This window comes from Aotus nancymaae, unplaced genomic scaffold (assembly GCF_030222135.1).
Source record: "Aotus nancymaae isolate 86718 unplaced genomic scaffold, 86718_ANA_hifiasm-v0.15.2.pri h1tg000059l, whole genome shotgun sequence".
NCBI lineage: Eukaryota > Metazoa > Chordata > Mammalia > Primates > Aotidae > Aotus > Aotus nancymaae.
Window position 1 is genome coordinate 11,351,694 of NW_026988473.1, and position 27,126 is coordinate 11,378,819.

The following is a 27,126-nucleotide window of genomic DNA, read 5'->3' on the forward strand; positions in this document are numbered from 1 at the left end:
GGAGAGTTTAGTCCATTTACATTCAATGTTATTATTAATAAGTAAGGACTTACTCCTGCCATTTTGTTATTTGTTTTCTGTTTCTGATCTCCTCTTCCTTCTTTTTCTCCTTCCTGTCTTCCTTTAGTGAAGGCTATTTTCTCCAGTGATATAATTTGGTTTCTTTCTTTTAATTTTTTTTTGTGTCCATTGTATGTTTTCTGGTTTGAGGTTACCAGGAAGTCTGCAAATACTATCTTATAACCCATTATTTAAATCTGATAACAACTTGACACTATTTTCATAAACAAGCAGAAAGAAAACTAATAAAAACTCAATGCCTTAATTTTGTCTCCCCACTTTTTAAGTTTTTGTTATTTCTATTTTTATCTTATTATACTGACTGTGTCTCAAAAAGTTGCTGTAGTTATTATTTTTGATTGGTTCATCATTTGGTCTTTCTACTTAGGATAAAAATACTTTATAAACCACAGTTACAGTGTTATAATCTGTCTTTTTGTGTGTACTTATTATTACCAGTGAGTTTAAAAACTTCTGGAGATTATTTATTGCTCACTAATGTTCTTTTCTTTCTGAATGTTCTGTTCTTTCTGAATGTTCTGTTCTTTCTAATCCTCTTTTATTTTCTTTCTTTAACATTTCTGTAGCAGATCTGATATTGATGAAATCCCTCAGCTCTTGTCTGGGAAAGTATTCCTTCTTTGTGTTTGAAAAATATATTTTGCCAGATTTAATATTCTATGGTAAAAGGTTTTTTTTTTCTTCTTTCAGCACTTTAAATATGTCATTCCACTGTCTTCTGGCCTATAAAGTTTCCACTGAAAAATCTTCTGTCAGATGTATTGGATCTCCATTGTATGTTATTTATTTCTTTCTTTTCTCTTGCTGCTTTTATGTTTCATTCTCCTTGACTTTTGGGAGTTTGATTTTAAATACCTTGAGAGAGTCTTTGGGTTAAATCTGCTTGGTGTTCTGTAACTTTCCTGTATTCAGATACTCATATCTTTCTCTAGTTTGGGGAAGTTCTCTGTTATTTTCCCTTTAAACCAACTTTCTACCCCTATCTCTTTCTGTACTTTTTCTTTAAGACCAATCATTCTTAGATTTTCCCTTTTGAGGCTATTTTCTACATGCTGTAGATGTGCTTTATTGTTTTTAAAATTTTTTTCTTTTGTATCCTTTCATGGTGCATTTTTACATAGCCTGTCGTCAAGCTCACTAATTCTTTTCTCTGCTTGGTCAATTCTGCTATTAAAGGACTCTGACGCATTCTTCAGTATTACAATTGCATTTTTCATCTCCAGAATTTATGCTTCTTTTTAACTATTTCAATCTCTTTGTAAATTTATCTGATAGAATTCTGAATTCCTTCTCTGCATATTCTTAAGTTTCTTCGAGTTTCCTCAACACAGCTATTTCAAATTCTCTGTCTGAAAGGTCACATATCTCCATTTCTCCAGGACTGATCACTGGTGACTTAAATTTAATTCATTTGGTGAGGTGATCACCATGTTTCTCTCAATGGTGTTGATGCTAGTAGATATTCTTCCGTGTCTGAGCACTGAATAGTTAGGTATTTGCTGTAGTCTTCATTGTCTGGGCTTATTTGTAGCCAACCTTGTTGAGAAGGCTTTCCAGATATTTGAAAGAACGTAGGTATTGTGTTTTAAGCTGTCTCTACTTTAGGGAGCATCCCAACCCCAGCAACACTGTGTTTTTTGAAGACTCATAAGGGTACTGCCTCAATGGTCTTAGACAAGATATGGGAGAATTCTCTGGATTGCCAAGCAGAGACTTTTCTGTTTTCTTTACTTACTTTTTCCAAAAGAAAGTCTCTCTCTCTGGTCTGAGCCACCTAAAACTGGGGGTGGAGTGACACAAGCACTCCTGTGGCCACCACCCTTATGACTGCGCTAGATCAGACCTGAGGCCTGCACAGCACTACATCTTGCCCAAAGCCTGCTGTAACCACTTTTTGGCTACTGCCTATGTGTGCTAAAGGCTTTGGAGCTCTACAATTAGCAGGTGGCAAAGCAAGCCACCTGCTGCATCCTTCCAATTGGAGCAGTGAGGTCCCCTAGGCCCTGAGTAGATACAGAGTTGCAGTCCAGAAGTCAATGTCTAGAGTCAAAAGCATTAGAAGGCTACCTGTTGTTTTATTATATTGCAGCTGAGCTGGCATTCAAGCCACAAGATGAAGTCCTTCCCACTCTTCCCTTCTCTTTCCAAAGGCAGAGGAGCCTCACCCCATAACCATCCCTACCCACTTGTTGCCAGACTACCAACCAGTGTCCTCTTAAGGCCTAAGGGCTTTTAAATCAAGTTGTAAAGGCTGCCTGGCCTGGGATTCCCCCTTCAGGGCAGTGACCCCCTTCTGGCCCAGGGAAGGTCCAGAAATGCTGTTTAAGAGCTAAGTCCTGGAATTAGGGATGTCAACAGCCCACTTGGTGCTCTACCATGCTGTAGCTGTGCTGGCACCTAAGGTGCAAGATAAAGGTCTCTTTACTTCTCCTTCTACTTTTCTGAAGCAGAAGTAATCTTGCCCCATAGCCACCACAGCCAGAAATGTACTGAGTCTCACCTAAAACCTACTAGTCTCAGATGCTTACCCAAAGTCCTTGATGTATTAATAGTACCTGGGTATTGTTGTTGGTTATTTAGAGCTCAAGGTATCTTCAGTTAGCAGGTGAGAATGCTGTGAGGACTCGATCCTTTCCTTCAATGCAGAGGGTTCCTTTCTGACTCAGGCTGTGTCTAGAAATGTTGTCTGGGAGCTGGGGCCTTGAATAAGGGCCTCAAAACTCTGTTTGGTGCCTTATCCTGCTGTGGCTGAGCTGGTATCCAAGATGCAAGGCAAAGTCTTCCTCATTCTTCCTTCTCCATTTCTCAAGCAGAAGGAAGGAGTCTCTTTTGAAGCTGCAAGCTATGCAGCCTGGGGTTAGGGGAGGGGTGATACAAGCACTCCTTTGGCTGATCCAGCTGGTGTCTCAGTATGTCAAGTGTCCCCCCAGTCCACAATTTCTGGGCCTAATTCAGCACTAGGACTCACCTAAGAGTGGCAGTCCTTATGGTATAGACTACCTTTCAAATTTACTTGGATATTCAGAGCACTGTAGGCCCTCTGTGGTGAGGTTTTCAGGCACTGAAATTCTGATTGCTGGGATTGGTGATTCCCCTCTGGTTAGGAGTGGTTTAAATGTTCCCTCTGTCTCTGTGGGCAGGTGTCAGCTGCGTTTGGTCTAGTTTTCCTTTCTGCCTAACATGACAGCAGTGAGTTCAATGCTTCATAATTGCTGTGTTCTTCCTCATCCTGTGTGCAGAGATGCTCTCTACACCACACTACTGTTGCTGAGGTTGTTAGGGATAGGAGTTGGTAATTCAGGACCATAGTTTTTTTTTTTTTAATCTCTTCAGTGCCTCTTTCAGTGATATGAAATTAAAACCAGGTACTATGAGTGCTCACCTTGATTTTTGGTTCTCATGAAGGTGTGTTTTATGTGCAGTTGTTAACTTGGTGCCTTGTGGGGTGTGGGGAGGTGATTAGTGGAGCCTTCTATTCTGCCAACTTGCTTTGCTTCTCCTCCCCAATGTAAACTATTTTTATAAAATATTTTATGGCTCAAGAAATTACTTATGTAATAGTATAGGATAAAAAATTGTGTTCTCTCAGCCATCTACAGTGTGCTGTCAATTGTGGAATGAAAAATATGTATTGACTAGTTGAAATGAACCATTTTTCTAAAAGGAGGATTAATTAATTTATTGTATAACTCTATACCATTTGATATTGTGAATTTAACAAATTAATCATTTACAATTAAAAATATGTAAAAATTCCTTGATAGATTTTGTGAACCACTTCTGGGTCAAAAAGTAGAGTAACTAAAACTATAAAACTCAATGCCTTACATAGCAAGCATGTACAGATAGTATTAAATCCTCATTGAGAATTTTTAATATGTCATCTGGAGTAGATTATTTGCATTTGTAAGAAGATATAAACTGCCCAAGTGTAGGGAATTACTCTCTGCAGAATCATAATGTCATTAAAATAATTTGATATTTGGCTTCATGTTCCAGACGATGCCACTGGTTATTTTTGTAACCTGTGGGAAGACATTTATTTTTTCTCAGCAACATCTTTCTTATTTGTGTAAAAATAACTCTTGCTTTTCTCATGTCATAAATAATTAAAATTTGTGAAGTTGCTTTCAGTTCCAGGAAGTGGGTAAATATATATATATTTAATTAGAGATAGTGTCTCACCCTGTATCCCAGGCTGAAGTACAGCGGTGACATCGCAACTCACTGCGATCTTGAATTTCTGGGTTCAAGTAATCTTTCCATCTTGGTCTTCTGAGTAGGTGGGACTATAAACACATGCCACTCACTATACCTGGCTAATTAAAAACACAAAACTTTAGAGACTGGGGTTTCATTAGATTGCCCAGGCTCATATCAGAGTTCTGCCCTCAAGCGATCTTCCTTCTTCAGCCTCCCAAGTAGTCGGTATTACAGGTATGATCTACTGCACCCAGCATAAAAATTTTATAACCTCTGTTTTCACATTTTTTCAATCTAAATGTCGCCAAAATGTTAATGTAGATACGACTCTTTTAGATAGCTTTTTATAAGATACACATTACCAGGCACTCTGGGAGCCTCTGATTTACCTGATCTGAAAAAGTTCTTGTATTGTTAACAAGCAGGCCCAGTTGATCTTGAAGTAGATGATGTGAAGAATACACATTGAAAAACAATTTTTGTCTCTGTTTCTCTACAAAGCTAATTCCAGTCCTTCCTAATCTTTTCTCCAGTAATTGCTGTTTTTTCCCTACATTTATAACTCCCCTCTCTATTCCTCCACTTTAGATAACCAGAGGACAAGGTTTATGAAGCCCAGTTCTCATTATTACAGTAACTTCCTTGAGGCATTCTTGGCTTTTTCCAAGCCACAAATGCTTGAAAGTATTAGGCAAGATATTTTGCATTGAAATCAAAATTTCCAACTCTTTGTTTGCTCTACTGTCATCATTCAAATAAGGCTGCAGCTGTGCTATGTAAAATTGACTTAATATGTTCTAGAATAGCCATTCAGCTATAAGTGGTTATGTATAAATCCAAGGCTTCTGGTGTAAAACTTCTTACCATTGTAGAAGCTGCTCAATGCAGAACACATTCTGAGTCCTCCTCTGGACCACAAAGCCTGTGACTTCCTGTTAATGGACAGAACGTATGGTTTGGTCTACAGGAACCCATAACTTCTTGAAGCTTTGTGCTAAGGAGTGACAACGTGAGTCAGTTGAAGTTTAGTGTGTCTGAGTCCACAGTATTAGCTACAGAAACCTTTCCATTGACATACTGAGCAAGTGCAGCAGGTGGTGTGCCTACAAGTCTACAAAGAAACTTCAGGTAAGCAGAATTGTTTAGAACAGTCTTTCTTTCCCTCAGCACTTCAATTAATTATGATTCTTGCTCTAACTCATTTGTATTTGTTAATTTATTTCTTTTCCCCTGCAAACCTTTGGAAGGAGCACTCACCAGGATCTCAACGTTGAGAACAAATTCCTCAAAACCTTTTAGGTACCTGAAGCTGAAAAATACTTTAGAAATAGCCGGTGTGTATACTTTTGAATTTGTAAAATGTCCAAATGTTTTCCTTGAATTGTAAATTATCCATATGCTTATATCTTTCCCTGACACCCTCTAGATCTCCATAGTAATATTGTGGGATAAAAAAATCAGTGTTCTCCTTGCCTCCAATTTCGCTTCTAAAGTATTACTTGTTTGTTTGCATAGAAAAATCTTCCTTCTTCCTTATATGTCATGTGGCTGGAATAAAACAACGCTTTTCTGTTGTCCTCTGGCAAATTTCTCTCCATTCATTAAAACATTTGGCACCTGACACTGTAATTTTTCTCTCCAACAAACTTCTGTTACATCCCATTCATGCCTGTGATACCTGAAACTCCCATTCCCTCCTTGGCTCCTACTTTGTTGACTTGGAGTTGAATCCAACAGCCATACATCCCAGACTGATCTACCTTGGAATACCTCTGAAATCTTAATCTCTAATAGTCTAATATCTGACCCAAGTCTCCCATTTGTAAGTACAGTTTCCCCTGTCTATTACCATTGCTATTCTTTGACTTCAACAAGTACTTTCATCCATTGCTTTGCCTATATTTTCTCACTTCATTCGTTTCCAACCTACTTTACTTTTTTTCTTCTTTCTCCGAGATGTGACAGCTTGTCAGTTTCAATCTCTCATTTATATATTCTCAAATGCTTTGTCCTTTATCCTTTTTTGCTACTCCAGCCCTGAAAAACCCAATCTTGGTTTGTTTTAATTTGTTTTCTCTGCTTCTACTCTCAGGGAGCTGAACTCAATATATTATTGAGTAACACTTCCAAATCATAGTGTCCATCTTTACACGATCCTAAGCATGCTTGCCAGTCCTTGCTAATTCTGGTCTACTTTTTCTCCCATTAACATCAAAAGCCATCCATTCCCATAAAATCCTACTTCTTTTCCTCCACACTTTTGGCATACTTCCTCACCCATTCACTTCTAAAAACTGATTTGGGGAATAGGAAGAAATTTTACCTCTTCCAGGATATAGATATTCAAAAATAACTCGCCAACTTTCTGCTCTTTTTTTCTAACTCTGTGTATTTTTATATACAGTAAGTTCTCACTTAACATTGTCGATAGGTTCTTGGAAACTGGAAGTTCAAATGAAACAACGTATAACAAAACCAATTTTACCATAAGCTAATTATTATAAACAAGAATTAAGTTACCACAGCATATTTCTGGTCACAAAAACATCACCAAACTTATAAATAAAGACCTCAAACACTTCTAATATAGAACTTTGAAATACATGTAAGCTGTATATACATTTAAGAAATATGAATAGGCCGGGCGCGGTGGCTCAAGCCTGTAATCCCAGCACTTTGGGAGGCCGAGGCGGGTGGATCACGAGGTCAAGAGATCGAGACCATCCTGGTCAACATTGTGAAACCCCGTCTCTACTAATACAAAAAAATTAGCTGGGCACGGTGGCGCGTGCCTGTAATCCCAGCTACTTAGGAGGCTGAGGCAGGAGAATTGCCTGAACCCAGGAGGCGGAGGTTGCAGTGAGCCGAGATCGCGCCATTGCACTCCAGCCTGGGTAACAAGAGCGAGACTCCGTCTCAAAAAAAAAAAAAAAAAAAAAAAAAAAAAAAAAAAAAAAAAAAGAAATATGAATAAAAACAAGTAAGGTAACTATTTACTGATTTTTGGTGAGTCAGTGTGTGATGGTGACCACAGTGGTGGTGGGCTAAACTGAGAAATAAATGTTTGCAAAGCAAATGTTGTAAGGAGCATCTCTTGCCTCTATGAAGCTAAAAATCAATCACATATATGGTGGGCTTACTGAGTCCTTTTGCACAGCATTGTTTATTGTTATGCATTTGTATGATTATCACAGATTTTATGAACTTTTGTTTTATTATGAATGTTTCATTTATTCATTCATTTTTCACCTGGCTTATTCCAGTTCAGGGGTACAAGTGACTGAAGCCTATCCTGGTAGCTCAGAGCACAAGGCAAGAATCCACCCTGAACTGGAGGACTGGACACCCTTTCATCACAGGGCACACACACACAAACACACACACTCACTTATCCTCAGACAATTTAGACATGCCAATTAACTAATATACACATTTTTTGAGATATGAGAGGAAAGAGGATTATCCAGAGAAAATCCACGCAGACATGAGGAGAACATGCAAACTGAACATAGACAGTGGTCCAGACAGGAATTGATTTTTTTTTCTCTTCAACATTATAATGAAAAGACATTGAACAAAATGACATTATTTGAGGACCTGCTGTATACCTACATACATACACCTGTATCTACATCCATCCTAAAATTTTTTTCTACTTCTCACTGGAAGAGGTATTCTTCCTGTCCAAAACTAATTTTAACAACTATGCTTAGAATTATGGTTGATGATTAAATGAATTAATCAACATAAAGAAGCTGTAATAGTAGTTGGCATTTTGCATACAGGGTCAATGAATTTCTGTTATCTTTCTATGTCCTGTTATACACATTGGCCCATCACTTACTTACATCTCACCTCTTGTAGTTAGTATAGGTGTGCTTAACTCTCATCTAACAAGAGAAATGCCTTTCTTTGAGTTTTTGTATCTCTCTTCTTCCCCTTGATACTCTAGTGTTCTTCTTCCTTTCCTGATCAAGCTCTTTGAAAAAGTTACCTTCACTTTCTCACGTTTCATTAAGTCTCCAACCCCCATAACTTGGTTTCTTCTCCCACCCACTTCTCTTACTAAGTCAGTAATCAACTCCTAACTCCAAAATGCACTGCCATTTTTAGTATTCATCTCTTTTAGCTTCTCAGCAGCCTTTGACTGCTTTGGTCACTATTTCCTTGAAAGTTTCTCCTATTTTGACTTCGAAGATCCTTCTCTTGTTTTTCACATTGTTTTTATAGCCACTTTTTCTATCTCTTCTACTGGATCCTCTTCCTTTCTGATTTTGTTAAACAATATCTGATCCAATAGTAACTCTCTTATAATCCTCCATTATAATGTATTGAAGAATATATTATATTATATTGGACTATTGGATTCGGTTGAGCCATAAAGATTCTACTGCCTTGGCACCTTGGAGAGAGTTGAAACTTGGTGTCTCTCATTGGTGGGAGCTCAACCAGGGTCCTGCCATGGTGGGGAAGCTGGCTGTGAAAAGGAAGGGGGTGGAAGAGCATGTGCTATTGGTAATGGCAACAGCCCATTTACAACCTTTATTTAATCCACATTTTTGTGCATCTTCTACAGGTTATATACCTAATTTTCATTGCAAAAACCCCTACTATTGGGCATTTTCTTCTGCTTTGAAAGTTTCTGTTAGCAGCCACATTTTTCTCAGAAACTTGACTATGTCTGGAGGAAAGAGGCTTGATGTTTAGTCTTTGAGGAAAAGTGTTCTAAAAACCCCATTTCTAACCTTCACTGGTTCTATTTGTTCATTCACTGAACAAAAGTTTATTAATGTTTACATTATGCTAAGTGCTGTGCTTAATGCTTGAGTAATAAGAATAAGACATGATACCACTTACCAAGGAAATTACTCTCCTCTGGGGAAATATGCTACCAAAGCCTGCAGAATGGGCAGAATTCTGTACCATTTGGTTAATGCACCCATCATTCTAGACAGTGACAGAAACACAGTGGCTTGTTCTAGATCTGCAGTTTGCCTCCAAATGTCTATTTTGTGCCAATAGATTTACTCAAGCAAGTTACATATAGTCCATCTTTGAAGTTGCAGTTTTCTTCAATTATGTTTCTGTCTGGTGGAATGGTCACCTTCATTGAATTTAAAGGTCTTTAAAATTTCCTTCAGAACCTTGTATAGACACAATTGACCACTGTGCTAAACACTTCACATACCTTTTGTGGTAAGGAAATCCTCATGACAACCTACAAAGTAAATATTACTATCCCAATTTTATAGATAATGCAACTGAGTCAGAGACTCAAATAATTTGACTTACCTAAGGTGACCCAGATAGCCAGAAGAGGAGCCAGTGGTGGAGTTTTGGTTTGTTTGATTCCAAAGCCCATGTTGTTAACCACTGTGCTTTCTTTTGTATTGATTCTGGCTATATACTTACATATATACATGCATACACAGATATCATATGTGCTGAGTTTTCTAGGATTGCAAAAAATATTAATGGCTTCCTTGCAAGCCATCAAAATGGTGTAGAAATGTTTGCATTAGTTGGTTTTTAGAAAATATGGCCATTCTTACATATTGCCTTCAAATATCATATGAGAGGTCAGATACATAATGTAAATATATGTTATATAATTATATATATTGTCAGCCATGTGTATATGGCTGGAAGAAAGTTTAAAAGTTCATATGTATATCTTATTTATATACCACTTTGTTTCAGAAAGACTTTAAGATGGGTATATGCACATGCATATATACTCAGATAACCATTCATGTGTACATCTTTATATTATTAATTTGGGATTACATCATATATTTTCCTGACTTTATGACACAGATGTTTTCCTACATCATGAAACACTCTTCAAAGACATCATTTTGATAGCTGTCTGGTAAACTATTATTTGGATATACCATCATTAACTTGATCGTTTCTTCATAATGAATTTTGCATTATATCTAGTATACAGTATCATATTAGACTAAATTTTTAAATTTTTACATTTTAAAACATATCTATTATTAATTCCTCAAGATGAGTTTATAGATGCGGACTTACTGAATAAAAGAGTTTGCTCTATTTTTAAGGTTGATAATGCATAATTCCAACATCTAGATCTTGCCAATTTCTACTTGATGGTATCACCCCAATCAACCATTTTTTCTTCCTATGGTTTTTTTTTCCCTTAGGAGAAAAAGGACTACACACAATATAGTCTGCAAGTTTTTTCCCAGATGGTTACATTCTTTCATGATAGCTGAAAATAGTACCCATGCTATGGCAACATTAGAGCAAGTGTTTCAATGCTTGGAGGTGGAGGTGCTCTCCAGGGGGGCAGCTGGACATTTGCATCTGGACAGCTGAAGGCATTCACTGTCTATATTCTTGACATTATTTGAATCAAATGGGCATGGGAAATTTATTTTACCAGATATGTTACGGTACTTTTTAAGTGGAATTTTTTGGAGATTACTAAGAATCCCTGAGGTCTAGTTGCATCCCTGGGCTTTAGTTTCTCATTTGTAAACTGAAAGGTTTGGACTGGATAATTTCTAAAGCCTGTCACTGCTAACAGTGTATGATGTCCCTGGTGACTTCTCCTTCTTCTTCTTTCTGTACACCTATTATAGTATTTTTGTTCATGTGTTTATTTCCTTAAGGCATCTTCTTGAGAAAAGGAAGCTGAAGTGCTATATAAGATGTTTGTGCTTCATGACTCTCAGAATCTGCAGATTCTGCATAAATCCTTGGAAAAGAGCATCCCTGAATCTATAAAGGTAAGGAAACAGAAGGAGATCAAAGGAGAGAGGGCTGAGTTGAGAGGAGGACAGATTTAGGGTTCAGAACCTTACTGGAGAGATGGGAATGCAAGTCTAAAGTCAGAATCTGTTCAAAGATGATCTTAATATCACCTACTTTGCTTCCTTTTAATCATTTTTAAATTTATCCTTCTGCTGTCTCTGGTGTACTTCCTCATCTCTTCCAGGTAATTTAAATATCTCCTTGTCTCCAATCTTAACAATCTAGCTACAATTTGGTGATGAGAGTCAGGTATATGACACATATAGGATCATATCCCTCCCTTTTTAAAAAATTTGCCATAGCAAATTTGCAGAGTCCATCTCCAAGGCTTAATTGGGTTACAGGGTTTAATGCACAATTCTCTGGCCTTTTCTATTTTGCCTCTCACATTCTCCTGCCAGATACCACATGCTACAAATATTGAGCCCCTCACAGTTCAGCAGGCATGATATAATCTGCCATACGCTTAATCATTTCACTCATGTTTTTTCTCCTACTTGTAATAACTTGCTCTCATTCTCTATTTTGCCAGAAAAAGGCATTACTTATTCATCAAGACCCAGTTCAGATATTGCTTCTTATGTAAGTCTCCCCATCACTTCCTAGACAGGTAGTGCTTTTCTTCCTTGGGATCCTACACCACCATATACAAATATCTCTCAGACTGTGTGTTCTATGATGGTTAAACTATATACTCTCTATTCTTCTGAACTTAACTTTAGGGTTGTGGCCATATCATATTCACCTTTGAATTTTTCATGCTTAACACAGACCTGATACATAATAGATGCCAAATAAATAGTATGTTGTGAAAGAAAGAAGAAAATGAGAAAATGGCATTAATTAAAAAAAAATTAATGAATGTCAGGGAAGCCAATTCCTAATGATTCATGTATTAACTTGGATTTTTGTGGTGGCTTATTAGGCCCTCTTGCAGCATAGCTCAGTGAGTAGTCCAATGAGCCATCCTGGAAGCACTGGCCCCATCCTAAGTCCTCCTAGACCTCTTGTCCTTATTTCCCATGCCACATAAAAGACCCTATATTGGGGAAAAACTGATCCCCTCCTGTTTTGTTCCATTGCATTATAGGTATATGGTGCCATTTTCAACATAAAAAATAAAAACCCATTTAAAATGGAGGTACTGGTAGATGCCTGGCCAGATTACCAGACGGTCATTACTCGGCCTCAGAAACAGGTAGGAGCAATAGCTACTGAATACCAGGGCAGTCACTCTCTAGATATTCTCTGCGTGGCAATGAGGGAACTGATATTGAGGGGTGATGAGAAGAACCTTGGTACCTTTGATGTATGCAGGTTTTGGAAGGGCTGTTTGGGAGAGGAGATAGGGCAGAGATAAGGCTTGAACTTAGATCCAGTAATCAATAATCCAGGATGTGTAAATAAAATTAGGATTCCGTTCAGTCAACCTTTTCCATCAAGATATCTCAACCTAGATTTCTATGGATGAAAATGATTAAGAAGTGTTTTTACCTACAAGGACTCCCAAGGGGAAGTGTCAATGCAGAGGGTAGGCAGGCATGTGGAGGCAGACTGAGCTGTCTATTCTAGGTACTACACTAACTCTGGAATGATGGTTCTTTCCAAAAGTTTATCTGTTCAGATGCACACCAAGAGCCAGTCACCGAGCCAGCCCCAGAGCGCTGGGTCAGGATTAACTCAGGTGTCACTTCGTCAAAAACCCACATCCTGGCCAAACCTGTTCTTTATATTTCTTTCCATACCTTAGGCACCTTCTCTTTTAAATCCTTAACGTGCTGGGTGCGGTGGCTCACGCTTGTAATCCCAGCACTTTGGGAGGCTGAAGCGGGCGGATCACCTGAGGTCAGGAATTGGAGACGAGCCTGACTGATATGGTGAAACCCCGTCTCTACTAAAAATACAAAAACTGGCCAGGCATGGTGGCAGTTGCCTCTAGTCCCAGCTACTCAGGAGGCTGAGACAGGAGAATTGCTCCAGGGGGGCGGAGGTTGCAGTGAGCCGAGATCATGCCACTGCACTCCAGCCTGGGTGACAGAGAGAGACACCGTCTCAAAATAATAATAATAATAATAAATCCTTAACATATACCATTTTGGGTACACTTCCCTTTCTAGACAATGGAACTATTTATTCACTCTTTCAAGGGCAGCTCACTTTAGTGCCCTAAAAGAAAGAAACTATCTTCAGTGTATCAACAGTGAGTTATTCTTGAAGGGACTCCAAGGCCATTTTCTACACCTATCTCAGAAAAACAGAAAATGTTTTAAACAATTGAATCTCTAGCATTCTAGACCTATGCAAGAACATTTTGTAAATTGTAGTGCTATGTAAATATGATTGATATTTGTTATATCAGGAGATGAAAGATGACCAGGATCATTATACCAACACTTATCACATCTTCACCAAAGCTCCTGACAAGTTGGAGGAGGTCTTGTCCTGCTCCCAGGTTATCAATTGGGAGCAAACTTTCCAGATTCAAGGTAACTAGTCTGAGTTAAAAGAAAAAGACCCATGGGTTAGTTTTAGCTGATATGGAAGGGATAAAGCAGTACTTGTCTTTCTCCTCTTTCCAGGTTGCCAGAAGGGGCTGGATGAAGCAATAAGAAAGGTTGCAACTTCAAAATCAGTGCAGGTAGATTACGTGAAAACCATGCTCTTCATACCAGAATTACTAAAGAAACACGAAACTTCAAGTAATGACAAGATGGAGTTCTTTGAAATGCATAAAGTGGATGACAATAACAAGTGAGATATTACCTTTTGCTTCCCAAATTCCTTGATAGAATTATTAAGTTGCGGCAAAGGTTGTACTTGCAAATGTAGGACTTGAAACTAAATTATGATCGGTTACACAATTGCATGGGTAAAGAAAGGGAGTTATGTTGGCGACTGTATGCAGAACCTTCATTAGACAAGATCTTTATGCATATTATCTCACTTAGGGCTCAAAAGGGTCCTTCTGAGAGGGGAATGGACGTCATGGTGGCATTAAAAAATGTTTACTGAAACTATTTATGTCTTACAAAATGCTACATGCTTATAGAAAGTACATAAGTGTATAAATTAAAAAATAGAATCTATCCACTTGGGTTCCTCTGCCAGATGTAAATATTCTTGACACTAATACACATGCTTTCAGTGCTCTATATGAGTTATTTTATTTATTTATTTTTACAACATGTGCACATACTTTACTGCAACTTCTGCAATGAATATCATCATAAATAGATCATTGCACAGTTGTATAAATATTTCTGAAAGATGAATTACTAGAACTGAAATTGTTGAGTCAAAGAATATGCATATTAAATGAATGGTATTACCAAACTGGATAGTAAGACTTTCATGAATTTAATGTGCGGTATCATAACTTATGAAACAACCTAAACATACAGTAATGGGAAAATTGATACATTTATTATGGATACTATGCAGCAATTAAAAAGAATGAAGCAGCTCCACATGACAGATTAGAAAAGATTTCCAAAACAAATTGCTAAGTAAAAAAATAAGGTGGATAGAACCATGTATATAGTATGCTACCACTTGTGTCAATGAACAAATGTATGTACACATCTAAAATTGCATAGAATAACTGGAAAGTTGTGCAAAATATATTGGCATTACTGGTCGCTTCTAAAGAAAGTAAATGGGTAATAAGAGATCAGAGAAAGAAGAGAGATTTTCTTTCCTCTAATAATCCATTTATGCTTTATAATTCTATTACTAATTGAAAAACTAAATAAAATCTAAACACACACTCACAGATATGTTTGAGTTTGCCAGAAAAGTAAACACTGTTCAAATCCTGCTTTGCCCACCAGTGTTCCCATGAAACTCTTAAGAGGAACATATACATAGAGAAAATGATAAATGGGGATTAAATAATATTTAGTAGTATAACTCTGGAAATTTGGTATGAAGTATCTGTCCTAAGGTGATTCTTCATCACCTACATGGATATACTGATATCTTCCATTCTAGGTTCGGCTATCCACAGGAGGGGGTGCAGGAAAGGGTACTTGAGATCTTTCAGGAAGCAAGCCCAGGATCAGGTCAGACATGGAAGAGAGCAAAAACAAAGCATCACCTATAGAAAACTTAGTGTTCAGTGACTTGCCCACTGGCAAACGTGAAGTGACTCTGAAACTGACAAACTTCTCAAAACTCTTCCTCCCTGGAGAGAGGCAAACTTCCTGGAGATCTCTCTTCCATCATCCCCATATTTACAGAGAATATTACTATAATTTTACAAACAAGAAAACTGAGTCTCACATAACTTTTCCAAAATAAAATAATCAGGATTAAAATCCCAATGATCAGCACCAAAAATTTAGTATTCTTTTCCCTATATTGCAGCTTCTTAAACTGCATTTTTGGTAATTCCCTAAAGGTATGTGATGATGGACTCAGGGACACATGAAGATGTAAGATCAGCATTGTTCTCATCTCCCTGTAAAATATGTTTTATTGGAAAATGTGTTGAATGAAATACTATCTTATGTATTTACAGATTTTGTAAAGCAGAACTCAAAATACACATGGTTTCATGTAAATTCAGCCATGCGGAGGGTTTTTCTGGTCTATAACCTCAGTCTTTTAGGAACATGTGTTCATTTCTTTCCTTAGGGTACTTGATGAGACATTTTGAGATATTCTATAATATATCATACTATCTCTCTGTTATGAAATATAGCATAAAACACATAGTGTTCCCCCATCAATTATTTGGAAATATTTTGAAGCAGAAATAGAAAAGGTAGTTCTTATGCTTCTATTGTCTCCTCTAGGCTGTAGGATCCTCAAGAAAAGGAATGGTGTTATATTTATTTTTTTGCAATTCCAGTGTTTGGTAAATATTGGCTGAATAAATGCAAAATTTTTTTTCTCTTCACAGGAAAATAAACTTTTCAAACATGTTCTTAGACGCTTCACATGCAGGTCTTATAAATGAACACTGGGCCTTTGGAAAAAATGAGAGGAGCTTGAAATATATTGAACGCTGCCTCCAGGATTTTCTAGGATTTGGTGTGCTGGGTCCAGAGGGGGAGCTTGTCTCCTGGGTTGTGATGGAACAGTCCTGTGAGCTGAGAATGGGTTATACTATCCCCAAATACAGAAACCAAGGGAATATGTCGCAAATTATTTGTCATCTTAAAAAGTATCTTTCTCAGAAAGAAATCCCGTTTTATATCCATGCGGCAGATAATCATGAGAAACACTTACAGGCACTGAAAAACGTTGGGTATAAGTTTTGTCCTTGTGGCTGGCATCAGTGGAAATGCACCCCCAAGAAATGTTGTTGATTGGATCCATTGTCCATTTCAAATCTTTCTTATCAGTAGAAAAACATTTAATTCAAACACAAACATCATGATCTACATTAGCATAAAAGGCATCTGATTATCCAGGATCTGTGTATTACTTAAGCTCAGATCTGTGTATTACTTAAGCTCACCTTAACATTTTTACCCTCCTCCTCTTCTGTATTCTTACAGAAAATTGGAAGCTCAATCCTTTGGTCTCATAATTTCCTTTATGATAACAGACATCTCAGAATTAAAATCACCCAATGCCAATCATTAGTGCCAAGATAACTCTTTAAAGGCAACAATTTCTTAAATGAAGACAAATTATTTCATGAAAAATTCACTTTTATGACTTTATTTTTAAAATAAAAAGTCTGCTTTGAAAAATGTCTTCTCTGGTATTCTTCTCTTCTACAAAGTTTTCCAAAGGATTTTTGAAAAGCCCTCAGCATCATTGCTTTTTATTCTAAGTACCCTCTGAGGAGCTTTGAGATATTCTGCTAAATTAAATTTTGTGGCAATCAGTGAAAATTTGGTTTTCTAACTTGCTTTTCATCACAAGGTATTTCTAGGTTGAGTTGCAAATTTAAAGGTTAACTTTAAATTTTCAAGATGATTTTTATGTCTATGATGTATTAGTTTCGTATTGTCATTATAACAAATTATGACAATATTATGACTTAATGCAACACAATGTGTTATATTTATGACATAAGTTCAGAATAGGATTTATGGGGCTAAAACTAACATGCTGGCAGGGACAGCTCCTTCTGGAGGCTATAAGGGTCAATCAACTCCCTTGGCTTTTCCAGATCATAGAGGCTGTCCTCACTCCTTAGCTTGTGTCTCTGCATCATATTATCTTTTATCTCTTTGCTTTCATTATCATCATGTAACCAGGTTTTTTGGGGGGTGGGAGGGAGGCACTGCTTCCCCGAGAGAATGTTGTAGGTTCTTAGTCTCCGCTATCTCAAGAATGAGAGAGGGGACCACTGCAGGTGCATGGTAAGCTTGTAAATACCACTCCCAAGAAGTGTTGCAGAAAGGTGATTTTATTTAGGTAGAGAAAAGAGAAAAAAAAAAAGGAGGAGAAGAGAGAAAACTTCCACGAAGAGTGTGGAAGGGGACTCCAGAGGGGAAACCCAAGAGAGGGAAAGATGGCTTCCACCAGGGTGGAAGGGGATCCAAAATATGGAGCCCAAAGGAGTGTGGAAGAACGGGACTTTTAACCTGGGAGGAACCCCCACCTTTTCTAAGACCCTGGGCCAATGAAGGGAGTTCCTTAGAACTTCCACTGGAGTGATTGACTCTTAGTTTCTTCCTGCCGGTGAAATTCAAACATAAACCATTAAATCTCCAAGATGGAAAGAGATGGGAGGGGGCATGGCTCTGGGAAGTTCTTGCCCTAGAAACTACGCCCCCTTGTGGACCCAGAAAGAGAAAAACATTTTCTCTATCACATCACCTTCTCTTCTGCAGTCAAATCTCCCTTTGCCTCCCGCTTAGAAGGTCATTTGCATATACTTAGGACCAATTTGGATAATCCAGGATAATCTCCCCATCTCAAGATTGTTAACTTAATCACATCTGTGAAATCTCTTTTGCAATATAACACTCAAAGCTTCTGGGAATTAGGACCTTGATATTTTTGGAGAGGCATTATTCAGCCACCCCATATGTGTACAAGTGTATGTTTTTTCCTGAGCAAAATTACCTCATACTTTCAGAATTTAAATGTTCTCAGCCCAAGTTTGGTCAGCATTTCTATATTCCAGGTCCACTATGGAAATGGAAAACTGCCAGGGACTCTGGGGCCACTTTTTCTCCATGCTTGTTTTCTTTGGACAGACAGGCTTAAAACACACACAGACACACACACACACAGAGGTAAAATATATATAACATATTTATTATTCTAACCATGGTAAGTACAATGCAATGGTATTAAATACATTCACGATATTATATAACCATTCCTATTGTTTCAGAGGTGCAGACTGCAGAGAAACCCAGGTCCTGCTCCTGGAAGGGTGGCAGGTACATCTCCCGGAGCTCTCACCCTGCCAACACAAAAGAGGCAGGGCTCCCACTTGTACCTGCTCCCCTGGCTCCAGGGAGAGCGCAGCTCCAGCCTCTGGGTGCCTCTGAGATGGGAGCTGGCGCTGGCAGTAGTGAAAATCCAGGCAGTGGGAGCAGGAACTTCCAAGCCTGTGGGAGGCAAGGGTGCCTTCCTGGGCCCCCAAGAACACAGCAGCTCCTATCCTGACCTGCGTCACAGCAGCTGCAGCAGCACCCAGGGAGGGTGGGGATCCTGTGTGCTCCATGGAGCTTTATAGCCCTGGCCCAGCCTCCCTACTGCAGTCTGTGTCTTGGTAGTGGCAGCTCTAGATGGACAGCTGTTGCCATCACTATTACCCTTACCCAAAACTTTTTCATCATTTCTAGCATGAACTCTGTACCCATTAAACAACTCCTCATGCTCCCCTCCCTCCCAGGTCCTGGTAACCTCTATTCTATGGTCTCTATGAATTTCTCCACTTTGGGCATGTCACAAAAGTGGATTTGTACAATATGTATATGTCATTCTGTATAGGACTTATTACATTTAGCATAATGTCATCAAGATCCATTCATATTGGAGCATATATCAAAATTTAACTTTTTGTGGCTGAATAATATTCTACTGTATATATACCCCATATTTTGTTTTTCCATTCATTTGTTGATGGACATTTGTGTTGTTTTCACCTTTTGGCTATTGTGAATAATATTTTTATGAATGTGGGTATACAAATACATGTTTGAGGCCCTACTTTCAATTGTTTGAGGTATATGTCTTAGAGTGAAGCTGCTGAATTACATGGTAGTTCTATGTTTAACTTTTTGAGGAACTGCCAAACTGTTTTCCATAGTGGTTGAAGTCTTTTACCTTCCTTCCAGCAAAACACAAGGGTTCCATTTTCACTCCACATCATTGCCAGTAACTGTTAAGTTGTCCCCTTAAAAAATATAGCTGGCCAGGCGTGGTGGCTCATGCCTGTAATCCCAGAACTTTGGGAGGCTGAAGCGGGCAGATCATGAGGTCAGGAGTTTGAGACCAGCCTGGCCAACATGGTGAAATCCCATCTCTACTAAAGATACAAAAAATTAGCTGGGCGTGTAAGCATGAACGTGTAATCCCAGCTACTTGCGAGGCTGAGGCAGGAGAATAGCTTAAACTTGGGAGGCGGAGGTTGCAGTGAGCTGAGATCACACCATTGCACTCCAGCCTGGGTGAAAGAGTAAGACTCCATCTCAAAAAAAAAAACAAATTATAGCCATTCTAGTAAGTGTAAAATGGTATTCCATTGTGGTTTTGGTTTGCATTTCCCTGATGACTAATAATATTGAACATCTTTTTATGTGCTTATTGGTCATTTGTGGAGACAGGCTTTTGAATTACAGCTCTAAATTTCTGCATTTCTGGCATTCAAATGACCCACTCAGATAGAAAATTAAATTTCTTAGTCACAACCCCAAATTCATCAATGACTGTACCACTCTAAATCCAGCAGCCAGATGCTCACTCCTGGCCCAGCCAGTTATGGCAAGTCTTGTAGCCCAAATACGGTACCAAATCGGACCTCCTGGTGTCCCTTTAGGTGGAACAGAAGTTAGCAGAGAAGGAATTATTTTTTGTCTGGAAATACCAAAAACTGACAAAATTTCTCTTTTATGTATTTTATTTTACTTGGATTAAAATAAAACCACTGAACACAATAACTACACAATATTTGACAAAAAATCCTCAATAAACTAAAGAAATAAGCTGAGTATTTTTTTTTATGCAGAAAGCAGTGTGTTCAGCTGAACTTGCTTTGATTTTAGTTTTCTGGTGGCCAAGCACTAACAGAACATTTAGGAATCAGCTTTTCTCTTTATTTTTGCTATAACTTCAGCACGTCTCTGTTCTGCCAGTGCCAAGTTTGCCCGTCCCTGTTAGAGAAAGAAGACAAGGAACCTGCTCACTTCTGTAGTTCCCAAAAGTTTATGCCTTTCTTCCTTAGTCTTTTAGAAACTTTCTCCAAGGTAGAAAGAATTTTGAGGCGGCTTTTTTGGAAAAATTAAGAAAGTATGACCTTGGAGAATCTGATGACTATGTGTATTAATGATCATCTTTTATAGGATCTTTCAGAGATTCTCTGAATTTCCTAAATTTACTTGTCAACCCCTCTAGCTAGGTTGAGGAGATTTTTATGTACAATGTTTTGCAACTTACTTACTCTCTTTTTTAAGGTTGCCAATGAGTCATAGGTTTGGTCTCCTTATATAATACTATATTTCTCAAAAGTTTTGTTCATTTTTAAAATTTTTTTCTGATGAAGTTGAATTAAAAAAATCAACCTTTGAGCTCTGAGAGTCTTTCCTCAGCTTGGTCAATTCTGCTATTAATACTTCCAATTGTATTATGAAATTCTTGTAGTGTTTTTCAGCTCTATCAGATCAGCTGTTTTTTTTTCTTAAAATACCTCTTTCATTTTTTATTTCTTCAATTCTTTTACTGGATTCCTTAGATTCCTTGGATCAGGTTTCAGCTTTCTCTTGAATCGCAATGACCTTCATTGTCATTTAGACTCTAAATTCTGTCTGTGATTTTAGCCATTTCTTTCTTTCTTTTTCTGAGACAGAGTGTATTAGTCCATTTTTATACTGCTATAAAGAACTACCTGAGACTGGATAATTTATAAAAGAAATAGGTTTAATTGACTTATGATTCAGTATGGCTGGGGAGGTCTCTTGGCAATCATGGTAGAAGGTGAAGGGGAAGCAAGGCACCTTCTTCACAAAAGAGCAGGAAGGAGAAATGCTGAATGAAGGGGGAAGAGTTCCTTATAAAACCTTAAGATCTCATGAGAATTCACTCACTAGCACAAGAACCATGGCTCATTTACCTCACCTGGTCCCTCCCTTGACACATGGAGATTATTGGGATTATGGAGATTACAATTCAAGAGAGATTTGGATGAGGACAGAAAGCCTAATCTTTCAGAGTCTTGCTCTGTCAGATGCAATGGCATGATCTGAACTCACTAAAACCTTTGCCTCCTGGGTTCAAGAAATTCTTGTACCTCAGCCTTTCAAGAAGCAGGGATTACAGCTATATGACACTATACCTGGCTAATTTTTTTTTTTTTTTTTTTTTTTTTTGGTAGAGATGGAGTTTTCTCATGTTGGCCAGGCTGGTCTTGAATTCCTAGTCTCAAGCAATCTGCCCACTTCAGCCTCCCAAAGTGCTGGGATTACAAGCATGAGACACTGTGCCCAGAGTCAGCCATTTATTTTTTTCTGGTTAAGAATCATTGCTGGGAATCTAGTGTCATCATTTAAAAGTAAGAAGAAGGAACTCTGGCTTTTAGAGTTGCCAGAGTTCTTGCACTAATTTTTTTTCTCATTTTTATGGGCTGAGTTCCTTTAACTGTGGCATAATTTGAGTGTAGTCAGTTGGCTTCAATTGTGAATGTTTTCAGAAAGGCTTTGTGCAGGGTCCTATTTGTGGCTGAATTCTTGCCCTTAGCTTCACAGAGGGGTATATTAGCTATATTAGCAAAGTATTTTTCATATTCTAGTTTGGGCTATAATCTAGGAGATAGTGCTTAAGTGTAATGGCTGGTAGAGAAGCTGTTGTGGCTCCTCTGTAGTTCTTTGTTTTGCAGCCATGCTCCCACTCAGTGCTCTGAAGTGTGGGCTTCTCTTCCACTTGAATGCTGGCCATAAATCCTGGCTTGAGACTCCTAGACTGCACACCCTCTTTTTGTTTATTTCTGCTTGACGTTCATTGAGTTTACTCTAAAAGTTTAGGATCCTCAATTCTTTAGTCACTCTAAATAGATACTTAACCAATGTTTAAGAAAAGAGTTTCAAGGTGGGGGTTCTAAGATGGCTGAATAGAGGTAGCTCCCGAATGCAGCTCCCAGTGAGAGAGACACAGAAGGTGAATGGTCTCCAGAGTTCCAAATGAGGTACCAGGTTCAATTTGTGGGTCTGTTTGGACAGTGGGTTTAACCCAAAGAAGGCAATTTGAGGCAGGGTGGGGCACTACCCCACCAGGGAGGTGCATGCAACTAACCAGAGGATCGGGGGCTCTCCCACTCCGGGACTTCAGTTGGGATACTGTGCTTCACCCAAGCCCTCCACAACTCATAGAACAGATGATCTTTGCCAGGCTGAAAAGTCCCTATGAGCTGCCTGAACAGGGCCAAGCAGCAACTCCAGCAGTGCCAGGGTTGTCAGTACAGATATATATGAAAGCACTGACTAATGCCGAGAAAGCCCATGGGACAGAGCTACCTGCCCCCCACAGAGAAAGGGAACTGAAAGCAGGGAATCAGGACATATGGCTGGGAGGATCTTTCCCCTACAAAGCCCAGCAGGCTGAAGTCCTCTCACTTGAGAGTTTTGAAGCCAGCACATCAGTTAGAGCATGAACAAGAATGTTCAAGCTTGGTGGGGGGAAGGACAGCCACCATTGCAGAAATAGGCCAAATCTCCCTGAGTAAACAAAAGATGCAGGAAATCTATGCAGCAGCTCCACTGAATCCGTGGCAGCCCAGTAGCACCTCTGCAGGCAGAAAAAGAAAGGCCACCTCCCCAAACAGCTACCTGAAATCAAAGCTAGATAAATCCAAGAAGATGGGAAGAAACCAGAGCAAAAAGGATGAAACCATCAAAGACCAGAACGCCGTGCACCCACCAAGGGATCACAACTCCTCAGCAGCAAGGGAACAAAACATGATGGAGAACAAATTTGACAAATGGACAGAAGCAGACTTCAGAAGGTGGGTAATAACAAACTTCTCTGAGCTAAAGGAACGTGTTCTAACCCAAAGCAAAGAAACTAAAAACCTTGAAAAAGGTTAGATAAAATGCTAACTACAATAACAAGCTTAGAGAAAACATTAACGAATTGATGGAGCTGAAAAACACAGCACAAGAACTTAAAGAAGCATATACAAATTTCAATAGCTAAATCGATCAAGCAGAAGAAAGGATATCAGAGATTGAAGATCAAATCAATGAAATAAAAGGAGAAGGCAAGAAAAGAGAAAACAAGAGTGAAAGGAAATGAACAACGCCTCCAAGTTTTATGGGATTATGTGTAAAGACCTAATCTATGCTTGATCAGTGTACTGGAAGATGATAGGGAGAATGAATCCAAGCTGGAAAACACTCTTCAGGATATTATCTGGTAGAACTTCCCCAACCTAGTAAGGGAGGCTGACATTCAAATACAGGAAATACAGAGAACACCACAAAGATATTCCTCAAGAAGAGCAACCCCAAGGCACATAATCGTCAGATTCACCAGGATTGAAACAAATGAAAAAAGGGCAGTCATAGAGAAAAAATGGGTCACCCACAAAGAGAAGCCCACCAGACTCACAGCGGATCTCTCAGCAGAAACCCTACAAACCAGAAGAGAGTGGGGGCCAATATTCAACATCCTTAAAGAAAAGAACTTTCAACCCAGAATTTCATATCCAGCCAAACTAAGCTTCACAAGTTAAGGAGAAATAAAATCCTTTATGGACAAGCAATTGCTGAGAGATTTTGTTGCCACCAAACCTGCCCTACAAGAGCTCTTGAAGGAAGCACTAAACACAGAAAGGAACAACCAGTATCAGCCACTGCAAAAAAGAACCAAATGGCAAGGACCAACAATGCAATGAAAAAACTGTGCCAACCAAAGGGCAAAACATCCAACCATTAAAAAAATGGCAGGATCAAATTCATACATAACAATATTAACATTAAATATAAGTGAACTAAATGCCCCAATCAAAAGACACAGACTGGCAAACTGGATAAAAAGTCAAGAACCATTGATGTGCTGTATTCAGGAGATTCATCTCATGTGCAAAGGCACACACAGACCCAAAATAAAGGGTTGGAAGAAGATTTACCAAGCAAATGGAGAGCAGAGAAAAGCAGGGTTTGCAATCCTAGTCTCTGATAAAACAGACTTTAAACCAACAAAGATCAAAAGAGACAAAGAAGGGCATTACATAATGGTAAAAGGATCAATACAACAAGAACAGCTGACTATCCTAAATATATATGCACCCAATATACAGGAGCATCCAGATACATAAAGCAAGTTCTTAATAACCTACAAAGATACTTAGACTCCTGCACAATAATAATAGGAGACTTTAACACTCCACTGGAAATATTAGACAGATCTCTAAGACAGAAAATCAACAAGGATATCTAGGAATTGAACACAGATCTTGACCAAGTGAACCGAATAGACATCTACAAAACTCTCCACCCCAAATCCACAGACTATACATTCTTCTCAGCACCACATCACACTTATTCTAAAATTGACCACGTAATTGGAAGTAAATCATTCCCCAGCAAATGCAAAAGAATGGAAATTATAACAGTCTCTCAGACCACAGTGCAATCAAATTAGAAATCAGGATTAAGAAACTCACTCAAAACCACATAACTACATAGAAACTGAACAACTTGCCCCTGAATGACAACTGGATAAACAATGAAATGAAGGCAGAAATAAAGATGTTCTTAGAAAACTCCTGACAAATTTCCATGCTCAACATATGATTGGCCTTCAATAGGTATTTTATTTAGTCCACTTGGGCTGCTATAACAAAATACCATAAATTAAGTTGCTTATAAACAAGAAGAATGTATTTGTGACAGTTCTGGATGTTAGAAAGTCTAAGATCAAGATGCTAGCAGATTCTATGTCTGGTGAGGGTTGTGTCCTTGATTAATAGATGGTACCTTCTTTTGGTGTCTCCACATGATAGAACAGGCTGCCTCACAACATAATCCCCAAATGCTCCACCTCGTGATACAAAATCCTTGGGGGTTAGGATTTCAACGTATGAATTTTGGAGAAACACAAACATTGGGATCATCACTTCCTTAATGAATGAATGAATTAATCCTTGCAATCAATAAGTGGAATGACTAAATAAATGATTATTCTAATAAAAATACTTCATGTACTCAATTATTAAACAGACATTTATTGAGTTCTTAATGTGTATCAGACTGTGATAAACATTGAAAATAAAAGAACAAATAATTTAATGCTTTTTCTAGAAGAATTAACAATCTAGAAGGCAAACTGTTATCCATTGTAACAAGTTTTGTGAATTGCAATATGTAAATAGTTCTAGGGGAGAGCAGAAAAGAGAATTATTTATTCTGCTTGTACTGAAAAATCACAAAGGGAGTAAGTTGGGGAAATACTGACATTTGAGTAGATTTTGGGAAAGGAGTAAAAATTGGATTTTGAAAGTAGTGTAGAAGTAGAGCATTAGTATGATGGAAAAAAGCCAGAAGTGCTAAGGCAGACACTGAGTTAAAGAAATGATCAGTGGTCTTATGAGGAAGAGAGAGATGACAGATGAGACTAATATACTAAACTTTTATGGTTGAAAAATTCATTTACAGAAACTAAGGGAATCCTACTCATCCCAGCTACTTGCCCCCCTCCAGCAACTACAATCAAAATACAACCAGTGCCTCAGTGGCCCCAGGAAAGACTCTCCTCCCCTAAAATCATGAAGATAACTGAAGGTTAAGTGAAAGGCCTGTTGTTGCCCTTAAATGACAGAAAAAAGGTGGGACAAAGGGGAAGATGCATGAAAAAATTAAAACATTCATTAGTCCAAGCCTTCCCCAATATGTTAAAATAGCAGGATCAAAAAGTATAGTAGTATCTTTGGTATCTGAGGGCAACAGAAACAAACGAATACTAGTACTATTTCTGCAATTACAGATTCTGTTTAATCATCCTGAAGGACCAGTTTCCTAAAGGGTCAAACTAAAGGGAAAAAGGCCCTGAACACAGTGGAGTTGGGAAGCAAAAGTCTGTACAGAAGTCAGCCAAGTTAGTTGATAAGCCAAGTCCAAGGACACCACAGATAAATGGAACATGATTTAAACAAATGATCACGAAAGCAGAAAGTAGCAAAGAGATAAATGAATTGGACAACAGTGACTTTTTTTCTGACACAGGCAGGATTTTGCAAATCCCAAATTTGAATTGAATCGCCATTGAGTCTAACAAGAATACCTCTCCCTATAGTTCCTAATGCAAAGACTTAACCAGTTGTATGACTCTGTTCTCACACTGCTGATAAAGACATATCCAAGACTTGGAAATTTATTTTTAAAAAGAAGTTTAATGTACTCACAATTCCATGTGGCTGGAGAGGCCTCAAAATCATGGCAGAAAGCAAAAGCCATGTCTTACACGGTGGCAGACAAGAGAAAATGAGAGAGCCAAGTAAAAGAGGTTTCCCTTTTAAAACCATTAGATCTCGTGAGACTTATTCACTACCAGGAGAACAATAAGGGGGAAACTGCCCTCATGATTCAATTATCTCCCTCTGGATCCCTCCCACAACACATGGAAATTATGGGAGCTACAATTCAAGATGAGATTTGGGTGGGGTACAGCCAAACCATATTATTCCATCCCTAGCACCTCCCAAATCTCATGTTCTCACATTTCAAAACCAATCATGCCTTCCTAACAGTCTCCCAAAGTCTTAACTCATTTCAGCATTAATTCAAGAGTTCACAGTCCAAAGTCTCATCTGAAACCATACAAGTCCCTTCCACCTATTAGTCTGTAAAATCAAAAGCAAACTAGTTAATTTGTAGATACAATGGGGGCACAGCCATTCCAAACAGGAGAAATTGGCCAAAGCAGAGGGGTACA

The 27,126-nt window shown here is 38.4% G+C and overlaps 2 protein-coding genes across 6 annotated transcripts in view; one reads left to right on the top strand and one right to left on the bottom strand.

The window, feature by feature from the left end:
* GLYATL2 (glycine-N-acyltransferase like 2) overlaps positions 1-16,893 on the top strand; it is a 116,325-nt gene extending 99,432 nt beyond the window's left edge. For 2 of the 5 annotated variants that reach the window (XM_064364868.1, XM_064364869.1), the window contains exons 2-7: positions 5,252-5,618; positions 10,926-11,042; positions 12,158-12,265; positions 13,427-13,553; positions 13,647-13,818; positions 15,971-16,893. In XM_064364868.1, the coding sequence (XP_064220938.1) occupies positions 10,965-11,042; positions 12,158-12,265; positions 13,427-13,553; positions 13,647-13,818; positions 15,971-16,379 (894 nt within the window). In that variant the 5' untranslated portion in view covers positions 5,252-5,618; positions 10,926-10,964 and the 3' untranslated portion in view covers positions 16,380-16,893. The remainder of the gene's footprint in view (positions 1-5,251; positions 5,619-10,925; positions 11,043-12,157; positions 12,266-13,426; positions 13,554-13,646; positions 13,819-15,970) is intronic. The other 3 variants (XM_064364866.1, XM_064364867.1, XM_012471438.3) reach the window with 2 other exon arrangements.
* The window catches only part of LOC105730319 (glycine N-acyltransferase-like protein 1), a 69,151-nt gene extending 42,399 nt beyond the window's left edge, over positions 1-26,752 (bottom strand). The window contains exon 1 of the mRNA XM_064364864.1: positions 26,597-26,752. Within this exon, the coding sequence (XP_064220934.1) occupies positions 26,597-26,716 (120 nt within the window). The 5' untranslated portion in view covers positions 26,717-26,752. The remainder of the gene's footprint in view (positions 1-26,596) is intronic.
* Positions 26,753-27,126: the final 374 nt, after the last annotated feature.